The following is a 12,629-nucleotide window of genomic DNA, read 5'->3' on the forward strand; positions in this document are numbered from 1 at the left end:
TGCATTTGTTCTGTGTGGTTTTCTATCTCTGTGCTCATTTTAAAATTAAAAAAATGTTACCATTGTTTTGGTTTGTTTTGTTTTAAACAGAGAGCCACAAACAGGAGAAACAAGTCAATCCAGTGGGAAGGAGTAGATTTAGCTTGAATCTGGCCAGGACTGGCTGACACCCACCTTCATTCAGTGAATGTTTATTGGGCATCTATTAGAGTAAGCCCTGGGGATATTGCTAAATAAAGAAAGATATTGTCTGTGTCCTCAAGGAGCCTATAGTCTACTTGGTGAGACAGATATTGATCACATTTTAATCAAACAATCACATTGCTGAATATATGATTACACGGTCAAGTATACTGAAAGAACAGCACCCAAATCCACAAGAGACACAACAAAAGAATATCCTGGGCTAGGGATAAGGGTTGGGAACTGAGCATTCAGGGAAGGTCTCCTTGATGATGGGACACTGAGATGAGGAAAAGTAGTTGACAATGAGGGATTAAGGCCATAAGGACCAAGCTATCAAAGATATTAGTAGCATAGTGGGGGAGACCAACGTTAATTCTATAATAACACTTTTTATTTACCAGTTTCCGATAGACGCTGTGAAGGAAAGTCACAAGGAACCATGGTTATGTAAACCAGGGACCCTGAGTTAGCTTGCATGGTCAAGGAAGGCCACAGGGGTGGGGTGGGGTGGGGGATGCTTTAGACTCTGAAAAAGAGCACATACTACCACAGCTGGAAGGGGCACAATGAACATGAGAGGCCAGTGTTGATTAACATCAGCTGTGCAACACAAATCTGCAGGAGGGAAAGTTAGGAGCCAAACTGTAGCTATGTGAAAGAGTTTGGTGTTCTTCCTCAACACAACAGGTTTTTCTGTTTGCTTGTTTTGGTTGTCACAACTTGGGGTGCTACTGGCATCTAATGGGTAGAGGCCAGAGATGTTAACATCTTTGGATAACACACTACAACAAAGAATTATTTGACTCAAAATGTGAGTAGGGCTGAGGCTGAGAAATCTTAGTGCAGAATATGCCAATTCCCCATGCATTATTCTTTAACAAGAGTATACTCTACGTGCCAACCAAGGGGTGGTCCCTAAACACAAGGCAGACTGTTAGAACCTCTATATCCTTTCCCTCCGCAAGGGCTCCCGGGGATGGTAGGGAAGAAAAAGATCCAGAGAACCTTTATATGGTACCAGTCATTGGCAGTTCAGGGATAGGCCAGACATGCTCACTTTTAAAGTCTGTCAACACTATAAAAGTCTGTCAACAGGACTGATGCGGTGGCTCATGCCTATAATCCCAGCACTTTGGGAAGTCAAAGTGAGAGGATTGCCTGAGCCCACAGGTTCAAGATCAGCCTGGGCAACTTGGAGACCTCATCTCTACAATTAAAAAAAAAAAATTAGCCGGGCATGGTGGTGCATGCAGTAGTTCCAGCTACTTGAAAGGCTGAAGTGGAAGGATTGCCTGAGCCCAGCAGGTCGAGACTGTGGTGGCTGGGAGCATGCCACTGCCCTCCAGCCTGGGTGACAGAGTGAGACTCCAACTCAAAATAAATAAGTAAATAAAATCTGTCAACAAAATGGCAAATACACACATACCTACAGACACAGGAAATATCAGTCTACTTCTTCCCAGAGTTGTGCCTCTCATAATTCACACGGATAAAAAACTCTGAAAATCCTGGATTATTTTAATTGCCCTTGAATTTTGACTTACTAATATGCTAGAAAGAAGGCAAAACCTTTGTCCTATATAAAAAGCTACTGTTGATATCCCAGACAAATAGAGGGCATAAATTATTGCTATGAGGTAATTTATTTGGCTTAGGTTTTAGAATTGGCTTACTTAGAAGTAATGAGCTCAGAATCTGTCGATCCCACAGATCCCTGAGCCTTCCAAGAGGGTGCAGATAAGCTTGAGGGGGCCCCCTGGGAGCTGAAGGCAGGGGCCACAGGCAGAACAGCCATGCTTTTAGCTATTTACTGGACTTAAATGATCCTATTTTAAAGAGAGTTCTGCTGCCAAAAGTTTTTTAAAAAACGCTTGAAAAACACTATATTAGCTCTTCTGTAGACTCAAGTGGTCCTAACATACTTAAGAATTTTGCTTCCTTGGGAGTACACCTTTGGAACTTAAACACTTTCCTCAGGTAATCATAGTGTTACATGGTAAACAAGTTCTTAAACTAGCCCATGACACAGCAAACCCAGAAGAATACACTGAGCTTTAACTCTGAACTTGGGGTACCCTCCTCTTCATTTATCACCTCAAAGTCAGTCCTCTGAGTCTCACCTGCCGCTCAGCCCTGTGAGAAGGGATTTCTCCCATGTCCACCTGGAAGGACTCTAAGCACAGTCCTTCCCTCTCACCCTTTCTCACTCTCCCCTCACCCCAAGCAATCTCATCCATACCTGGGGCTTTGATGATGGTTTTATAGGCTGACAACTCCTAAGTGTGTTTCTCCAGCCAAAACCTCTTATGGAGTACCACAGCCATATATTTAACTACATACTAGGCTTCTCTACTTAGGTGTCTCATAGTCAACTCAAATTCAGGAAATTCAAACTGAATTCAACATCTCCTAAAAACATGGTTCTTTTCCAGTGTTCTCTGTCTTAGAGAAGTGTATTGACATTCACCTGGTTAGGCAGGCCAGAAATCTTTCTTCATTCACTCCCACACTCAACCCATCAGATATGCTGTTGATTCTACTCTAACCACGTCTTTCCAGTACCCTCTTCCTAAGCCATGACACTATCATCTTTTGCATGAACTACTGTGACAACCTCTTAATTGATCTCTCTACAACCCTTGTTTCCTTTTAATCCTTTCTCCACAAAGCTGTCAAACCATCTTTTAAAAAATACTAATCCAGCTAGGCTCGGTGGCTCAGCCTGTAATCCTGCACCTTTGGGAGGCTGAGGTGAGTGAACTGCCTGAGCCCGTGGCTTCGAGACCCACCTGGGCAACTTGGCGAGACCTCATCTCTACAATAAATCAAAAATGAGCCGGGCGTGGTAGCGCGCGCCTGTAGTTTCAGCTACTCGGAAGGCTGAGGCGGAAGGATCGCCGGAGCCCAGCAGGTCGAGGCTGCGGTGGCCGGGAGTGGCCACTGCACTCCAGTCTGGGTGACAGAGTGAGACTCCAACTCAAAAAAAAAAAAAATACTAATCCAATTGTCACACTCTCGCTTTAAAAACTCTCAATAAACATTTCTGATTCCCTAGAGAAAAAAATTTTAAATTTTAAAATAAATAAAAAGTCTCAATAGCAATCCACTGCTCTGTGTGAAGCACAAACTCCTGTGATCCACTAAACCCTGTTAGCTCTGCTTCTTTTCTGCCTTCATCTCTGTATTGCTCTCTGCATCCCTGATACAGTGGGCTTTGTTTTGTTCCTCTGCCTCTCCTTGAGTCCAGGCTTTAGTACATGCTGTTCTCCCTGCCCAGATGCTCTTTCCCTTCTCCATCCCTTCAGCTGGCTAATTTCTGCTCATCTTTCAACTCTCAGCTCATGCTTCACCTTCTCAGGAACATCTCCCCAACCTCCTCTATTAGATACTCCCTTAGTGCCCTGTATTCTGTGTCCCTTACCACAACCGAGGAGAATAACTTCTTTCTCAATTTGTTGTTTAACAGAAAGCAAGTTCCAGGAGAGCAGGGACTTAGCACAGTAGTCTATACAAAATAGAGGAGAGAGATTACCAGGCTCCAAATCCTAACTCAGCCACTTGCCAGCTGTGTAACTGTGGGCAAGCTATTTAATCCCTTTATTTCACTTTCCCCATCTGTAGAACGGGAATGATAATAATTCCTATTTCATAGGACTATGAGGATTAAATTATTTGTCTTCTTAAACAAACCTTACAGTACTTATAACAGTGTCTGGCACATATTACATATAAATATAATCAACTGATGCTTTTTACTAGATTAAAGATCTGGAGAAGCAAAGGCCTTTCCTCCAAAGGTGCAAGTGTCTCAGGCTCAGTTTGAATCATCAATCTGTGGTCATGGTCCACTGAACTCTTTAGTGCTCATTGGTGACTTTAGGAATTTTTCTATTTAAAAAAAATTACTAGATGACACTCTAGAAAAGACAAATCTAGTGAAAAGCGCACATAATTACATTTTTCATGAAGAAAGACTTCTCAGGTAAATCCATAGATGTAATATGCCAAACATCACTCTGAGTTTGTGCTACAGGATAAAATGGCTTTTTTCCTAAAGCAGGATTTTATATACATATAAAAAAATATATATATATATATATATTTTTTTTTTGAGTCAGAGTTTCGCTGTTGCCCAGGCTAGAGTGCAGTGGCATGCTCATGGCCACTGCAGCATCGATCTGCTGGGTTCAGGTGACACTTCCACCTCAGCCTTCCAAGTATCTGGAACCACAAGCATGCGATGCCATGCCTGGCTAATTTTTTGATTTATTGTAGAGATGAGGTCTCACCAAGTGGCCCAGGCTGGTCTCAAGCAGTAGGATAACATTCTAATCCTGAACTTCTCTATGTGAGACCTCCAACCAGCCAAGAGGATGCTGGGACTCCTCTCCACTGGGTGACCCACTGATTCTGAGTATGCTCTCATATGTGCCTGTGTGGCCAGGGAATTGCTGAAGGCCACTCTTCTCATGTCAGGCTACTCTGAAGACCCTGTAACTCCAGAATAGGAGGATATAACATATCGAATCCTTTTGAGAACTTCACAAAAACTACAAACTGTTCTCCAAAAACATGCTCACATGCAATCTCTAACATTTTGCATATACTTTCAAGGGTTTTTAGATTCCCTTAAGCCATTAATAGTTCTTGAGTTAAAAACTTTGGAATTACACAAATAAACTGCTTATAAGAAATGGACCAAAACAGCACTCTTTCTCCTTAACATTAGTAAGTGTCAGAGCAACAGGCCACTTAGCTAAAAGGCATCAGGCTTGTGGCAGAGTTCTGCTCATCATACCACTACTGGCTAGTGAGATCTGCTCTCACTCTGCAGAGTGAATGCTGGCCTCCTTGGGAATATAGAGGTGGCCACCATTGTACTGCCTAAGATCTACAATATGGTACATGTGCAGGTGTGCATGGTGTCAGCCTCTCCCATGCTTGGGGTCATGACAGAGTCATGTCCACGCAGGGGAGACAAACCAAGCTAGTGCAGAGGTTAATCATGGCATACTGCCTAGTCAACTGGATCATGGAGACACTTGGCTTAAACAGCTCAGGTGTCTTAGTAAAAATTAGGGAGAAGGGGTTGTTGCTCCTTTTACTAGGTATGGAGTCTATACTATAGACACAGCTTCCTCTTCTTTAAAATATAAGGTTCTGGCTGAGAGACTACCAACTGAAGTCAAGGCCCAAGTGTTTCTTTCTCAGTGCTGGGGTCCCCTGCGGCTGCAGGAGACAGACACCTTACCTGTCTGAGAGCTGCCCCGAAATGAAGGAGCCCATCAGCACACCCACGAAAAACAAGGAGATTGTGAGTGGCGCCTTCCAGTCGTCCTCACATACCAGGTTCCACTGCAAGAGGAGCAAAGGGGTGCATCACTCACTTCTTTTAAAAAGGCTTTAAATTTAAGGCTTCCTGGAAAATGAAATCAGAACATCCTGTATCCCTGTATGTTCTGGGTGTATGAACTCATTTAGATAGGCGATGGGTGAGCTGGGCAGCAAGACAGAGAGCAGGCTGCCTCTTGCAGGGAAAGCAGGATCCTTCCCAGTCTGCTTTTCATAGCTTTGTGGGTCCCATTGTCTTGCTTCCATTTTGAGGTAGAAAGACAGGCAGGGAACAAGTATTCTGCCCACATGCTAACCCCGGATAAGGCAAGGCCTCTCATGTTTGCCTAAAAATCTGAGCAGAGCCTAGGCCTGAGGAAGAGGCAGGGTGCCCTTGCTCAGTGGGGTAAAGTCCATTCCCATGAATAGCAAAGGAGCAGTTCTGGGGCTCCAGGGGTCAAGACATCCAGAAAGGGACTGAGGACAGGGCCCAGAGTACACCATCTAGACCTGTTCCTTCAACTCTGACCTGGGTCCTTCCTATGGCATTTAGAGCTGGAATCCCTGATTTTGCACACCAACAATACTAGACCTAATTATAGCAGAAAGCTCTGAGTTGGGAGTTAAGAAACTGGGTTTCAGTTCCCACTCTACTATCAACTGGTTGGCCAACCTCTCTCCAATATTGCACCTTCATTCCCCATATGTAAAAATAGAGATTGGGGTAGGGAACAGGCTGCACTGCTTGAGTTTCCAGCATGCAATGTGTGGTTCCAGCTATAGTTACCATGAACAGGAAAAGAGGTCTGCAGGCTAGGAGAAGCAACCAGACACTCAGGCAGCCCCAGCCTAGCGCAGCGTCAAAAGAAGGAAGAAAGCCAAAACAGGAAACTTGGTGGTTCCCAGAAAAATGTTCCCAGCATGGAGATGGCGTTCATAGTAACCTTTGCAGTCTTCTCACATGACCAGTTGCCCTCCTGGGAATCCAGACCCTTGCCTGCTTGGCGCCAGGCTGCTGGCCTGCCCTCCACGGAGCCTGTTGGCTCCTCACTAATGAACACAGGCAGGGGGAATGTGTGGCTTAGAACAAAGCATCTCCTCTGGGCAGCAGAGAGAAAAGCAAGTCTGCTTCTCTGCCCTGCTGTGCAGTATGTGCACACAGCCTCTGGGCACCTCTCAGAAGGGTTGGAGGGCAGCCCACAGGCTGGACTTGAAGGGCCCCAACAGTCAGGCATGCTGCTGGCTCTCCATTTTAGAATAAGCATGCACGTGGAAGGGCTGAAAGTGGGGTGGCGATCCCCAGCCCAGGGAAGAATTGGGGGTACCCAACTTCCAAATCCAGAGGAAGCCCAGACTAACAGGAGTCATGAGTATCAGTTGCTGCAGACTTTCCACCTGTGCAGCCTTGGAGGTGCTAGCATCCAGATACTGGCTCTCTGGTAGATAGGTGAGTGCTCCTGGGGCAGCCCCACCCACACACAGCTGCTAAATCCAGCACTGGGATTGGTGATGGAGATAAAGCTGAGGGAACTGATGATGGGGTGCCAGCCTCTGGGTGTTAGGCCAAGCTTCCAGGGCTAGATTATGACTATTGTCATTCTAAAGTATGATGAAATCTATTTCCCAGTTAGCAAGTATTACTTTGTAGCAAAAAATAAAAAATAAAAATAAAGAAAAAAATAAAAGGTCAGAAGCTGTTTCTCAATAGACTAGAAATCCACATGGGCTTCTGCAGTGAGTTCTGGAGTTGCAGACCCCAGGACAAGTCGTTCTGTATCAGGCTTCTAGGGAATCCCAGGCTGGCAAGGCGGGGTGCTAAGACCAGGTCAGATTATGCCCTGCAGGAGATAGGGTGACTGTAGTGCTCATCTTGGGACAGCCTGCAGAGAACCTCTCTGGTTCCCTCAGCTTGGCAGGTCCAGCCTGTCCTTATCTAGGCAGGTATGTAACTTCTTGGAGTAACTGTGCCCTCCACCCACCACTGACAGTCCTTGACAACTCTCTGGCCCTGGCTTAGGCCCTCCAAAAGCAAACATGTATTAACACTTCTTTCCTACTGGCAACAAGGGGTCTCTGTGACTAGGTCTGGAAAGGTGATAGGTCTCAAAACTGAACATAAGGGCAGGCACAGATTGGGCTCCCCATGCCAATCTGTCCACCTACCTGTCAACCACCAGCTGGATCCTCCTTAGAAGGGGTGAGATGAGAAGCCCATAGAATCTGGTCTAAGTACCTGCTGCTTAAAGTAACTACAAAGGAATCTAGTGTTCCTATACTTACCTCCTGGCTCCTCAGCTATGACTAAAGCTGCTTACTGATGCCTCTACTTGGCACATGGGATGGGCTGTACTAGCTGATGACAACAGGTATCGATCATAAAACTGAACATGTGGGTTTAAGATTCAGGTTATAAGGCTAGTGTTGTTACCCCCCAGCTGGGTGAGCTGTGAAAGCAGCTCCAACCTGAAAAAAAATCTGGGAATGCCTCTAGCAAAGGGCCTAGACTTGCCCATCTTCCTGGTCATAAATGTGGGCCAGGCGTGGTGGCTCACACCTATAATCACAAAAGTTTGGGAGGCCAAGGTGGGAGGATCGCTTGAGGTCAGGAGTTCAAGACCAACCTGGACAATATAGTGAGACAAAAAAAAAAAAAAAATTTAATTAGCCAGGTATGGTGGTATCTATCTAGTCCTAGCTGCTGGGAGGCTGAGTTGGAAAATTGCTTGAGCCCAGGAATTTGAGGCTGCAGTGAGCTATGATCACACCACTGTACTCTTAACCTGGGTGACAGAGCAAGACCATGTCTCAAAAAAAATTTTTTTTAATGTGCTTTCCTAATGGTGATGGTTTCCTGTTGTGTCATGTTTCACTTTTTAGATATACATAGTTTTGATGTTATTTATACCTTAATAAAGCTGTTAAACTTTTAAAAAGATGGAGAATTGTGTCTCTTATACCTCATACATAATTGGTGCTGTTTTTCAGTTATGGAAAGTACAGAGATGACACAGTTCTCTGGAACTAAATGTTCTTACCTGTGAATTGGCTGGAAGGGAAAAGAGATAGGGTCTGTTCCCATAAGGCAGAAGTTCTTCCTTGAGAAGTACATAGCCTGACCGCATCAACAGTCAAATGCATTAGTAAGCACCACATGTTACTGATTGCCATACATTCCTACACACATTTCATCCTGCCTCCTGCTGTGATTAATGATGATTCCTTGCCCCAAGGCTGTAAGGGCAAAGAGAAAAGGTATTTGCCATGATGTCCTCTATAATGTCTGACAGTGCCTGACACAGAGGAAAGTCTCGGGTACATAGATGAGTGAGTGAACAGATAAATAAAAAGGCATCAACCTTCAATATTACATATATTTTGAGGTTGGTCCTTGTTTGGCTGCCCAAAGGCTAGATGACTCTTGAAATTCATTCTCTAGAATAAATTTATTTTCTTTGCTCCCTCACCCCCTGCTTTGTATCAACTGTCAGAACTTTGATCCAGAGCTCCTCTTAGAAAGGAGTTCAATCTCATTCACAGTAGGCCCCAGAGCCTAGCAAGTGGCTTCTCTGCCTTGCCATATACCTGCAAAGGCATTGATTAGGGTCTGCACTTCCCCTAAGTAAGAGAAATCAGCAAAGGCATAAGTGAGACATAATTTCCAGGTCTTTGTGGTCTCTCCAGCGCAGAGTCAGTCCTCTCCCTACCTCCTAAGTTGCTGTGGCTTTTCTTCCAGGCAGGGTTATGGTCAACTGTGGGGGCTCTCCTATCATTCAGGACTATCTCTGCACATGAAACAGGGCTGATAGAAAAGCTAGTCCAGGAAAGTAAGGAGTGAGTGGGAGTCCTAAGGACTGAACCAGGGGGCTACAGGGAAGCAGAAATAGGCTGAGAGTAAGATGATGCAGAGGACTCTCAGGTCAAAGCTGAGGGAGTCTCAACTCATGGGTGCCAGCTTAGAAGTTTCTACAGGAAGTTTTCTGCCTGCAGGCTGGGCTGAGCTATGGTGAAACCAAAAAGCAGGTGACCCAGGTGACCTGAGAAATTACCCAGGTTCCCAGAGGAAGGGGCAGTCCTGGACCAAGAAGCACTGCAAGAGGAGGTTGGCTGATTCCCCAGAACCCCAGGTATGAATGAGGGGCCAGGAGGGGATCTGCCTAGAAGCATGTGGACTATCAAACTATTCCTTAAACTTAGGGGCACAAACCTCTTTTCACTTCATAAGTAATGTCCTCCTCTTTCTATGAATCCCAACACCTTGTTCCAGATGCACACGGTGCCAAGTCTCAGTCAATAGGGTGGGAAATCACATTTCCTTTAAATATTTCAGTAAATCCTTTTGGCCACCCCCAAATTTCTCTTTTAAGAACGAAACTGTCAATTTTTCTTCAGTTCTCAAACTTTAGAGAAGATTTCTTAAATTCCATTAATCTATTCAATATAAATTTTCCTGAGAACCTCCGTCTCCCTCTTGAGGAACAGGAGAAGATCTAAATCTACCACAAGTTTAGTACTACATGTACATACTTTAACTTGTACAAAGAAAAACAAACAGGAGACCTGAAGTTGTAGTCTTTGGTTGAAGAATATGAATAGTAATTCAATACTAGTGTACTTACAAACACCTTTATTTGTGATTTGGGGCAGAGGGCAGGCTTGGAGACATTTAGCAGGCACGGAACTAGCTGCAGTGGTGAGTGGGCCAGGTCTGGGTTGAAAGAAAATGGGCCTTAGAAAAAGCCATCAGAATGTTGATGCAGCAGCTTCCAACAGTAACTGTTCACCTAAGAAGAACAAGTAGCTTTGAACTTAAAGTCAGGCATTCCAGCATCCCGAAACAAAGAGCTAAGTAAAATATTAATCTTGCCTCCCTGTAAAGATTTACAACCTCTAAGTAGGTGAAGAGGCACACTTTTACAAAACTGCTAAGACAGCTAAATAAATAGTCGAAGTGTGTGTATGTGTATATATACATATAGATGTATATATACACACACATTTATTAAACAAACAAACAAACAAAAAAAGTCTGACATTGGCAACAAGGTAAGGTTGGCCCCTCTGGCACAGTTGGCCTTTGAGAGATCATCAATGCCACCATCTGAAGGCAGGATAGGGGAAGCAAAGCAGGAGCAAATGACTAGAGTAACCCACAGGGCTCAGGGTAAAACCCAAGAGATGTCACGGGCTTCATCTGACTTCACTGCCTCCCTCTTCTTTGGGCAGCCACAAGTAGAATTTGTAGGGACTTCTGAGCCATGCTCCCCTCTGTGGCCTCTGACTGCAACCCCAAAGGCAGCCACTGCTTTCACAGTTCTCACTGGCTTCCAGAAAGGTAACAGATGCAGGATTTATGACAACTAAAGGTTCCAATTCTCTGTGGATTCATGGGCCACAAAGCACAGCTGGTTGCCTCTTTTGTCAAGTATTGATGCATGCCTCAGGACACTGAAATGATATCACAAACTGAGAAATCCCAATGAGGTTTAGGTCACACTTCCACTACATTTTGGAGTAAGCAGGTACTGGTGTTGGAGACATCAAATTTCTAAACATAGAGAGAGAACACGCATGTGCACACACACTTGAGCCTCCCAGAGCACTCTCAGACTCTCCTGAAGGATGATAACCCCCATAAGTAACAGTTAGGACCTCCAGAGTCCTGTAAGCCCCTTTGAGGCTCCAGGAGGGAAACTCAGTACCCATGTCCAACAGGGTTTGATGCCATTCCAGGACCTATGGCATTCCTCCTTAAGTTCTCCTCCCATGAACTCTGCCCTCCTGCTGGGCAGTTTCTTGCCGTTGCACCTCGGCCTTCTGCACAGTATTCTGCTAAGTTGAACACCCCAGACTCACTGTAAGGCCTCCTCCTTCAGGAAGCCTTTGCTAACCCGCAAATCCCTAATTCTGACATTCAGTGAACCTGGTGGCCTGGTGTCCATGAGGGCTCTTCACTAGCCTGCTTTACTCAGTTCGCTGAAACTCCAGGGAGTTAAGAGTGCCAGTGTCTTGAGTAACACACAAAGAACATGCACCATTAACATCATATCCAGCTTGCTCCAAGGATTCACTAAGGACAAAGCTACTCAAAATAAAAAATCCAAGGGACTGAGAAACAAGAAAGGTTTTTCCCACAGCCTATGAACTAGGGTTGTATGTTTTAACTAAATGTGGCCAAATATACCAGGTCAATAAGTCACCCTGAACAGATCTTCAGATGACTGATCCCAAAGGACTGATAACTGACTATGCTAAAAGGTAAACAATTTCTTACAGAGCATGACCAGACTGTCATTTTAGGTTAAGAATGCGTTGGGAAAAGAGTAATTACAGGAGAGAGAAAAGAGGCGCTTTTATAGACGATACTTCTTTTAACTTTAAAAGTTCAGGAAAGAGTATTTTCCTCTCTTTCAGAACAGATGCCGAGAGACTGGAGGAAAAATGGGGATAATGCCTTGGTGCAATCCCTGGCTCTGCTCCTCACCACTCCCAACCCCATCTAAAGGAAGTCCTGGACCTCTCAGGGCCTTAGAGCATGTCTCAAGAGCCGCCAGCCTCTCTCTTCAATGTGGCCGTCAGGATGGGAGGCCAGACTGCCACCTGTGCTGTAAGGGGAATACTCCGGCTAGTAAGTCTCCTCCCAAAGGATTCCTGAGTCACCAGGCTGGAGGATCCTCATCACCAGGCCCTGGGAGGGGGCAGAGCGGCTTCCTGGACCGCGACGGTTCCCTCTGCGCCCCAGCCTCGGCCCGGCGGGGGCTGGCACCCACCTCGGTCACGACGGTGGACAGGTAGATGTCCTGGCTGAACTCCCAGCCATCCAGGCAGCTCTCCTGCTCCAGCTGCTCCAGGTCCACGTCGCGCCCCGGCTCCAGCCCGAGCGCCGAGAGGTTGGCGATGGTGGCGAGCCGGTAGCGGCGGCAGCTGTGGGGCACCTCGCGGCCGTCCTGCAGCCGCAGCGGGACGCTGTGGTTGCGCCAAGCGCTGCTCAGGTTCGCGGTGTCCGGCACCCGGCAGCGGTGCTCCGGGGTCGCTATCAGGAACACGGACGACAGGCCGTTGAAGCCGTTGGGGATGATGCTGGCGCTGAGCAGGAAGAAGACGAGGCGCTGGAA

General features: G+C 45.8%; 1 protein-coding gene across 1 annotated transcript in view; it reads right to left on the reverse strand.

The window, feature by feature from the left end:
* The window catches only part of SLC22A5 (solute carrier family 22 member 5), a 31,907-nt gene that overhangs the window by 14,588 nt on the left and 4,690 nt on the right, over nucleotides 1-12,629 (reverse strand). The window contains exons 2-3 of the mRNA XM_021710699.1: nucleotides 12,285-12,623; nucleotides 5,438-5,541 (exon numbers count right to left, since the gene is read on the reverse strand). Of these exons, the coding sequence (XP_021566374.1) occupies nucleotides 5,438-5,541; nucleotides 12,285-12,623 (443 nt within the window). The remainder of the gene's footprint in view (nucleotides 1-5,437; nucleotides 5,542-12,284; nucleotides 12,624-12,629) is intronic.

Source organism: Carlito syrichta, unplaced genomic scaffold (genome assembly GCF_000164805.1).
Source record: "Carlito syrichta isolate Samal-C Ts95f unplaced genomic scaffold, Tarsius_syrichta-2.0.1 Scaffold297468, whole genome shotgun sequence".
Taxonomy (NCBI): Eukaryota; Metazoa; Chordata; class Mammalia; order Primates; family Tarsiidae; genus Carlito; species Carlito syrichta.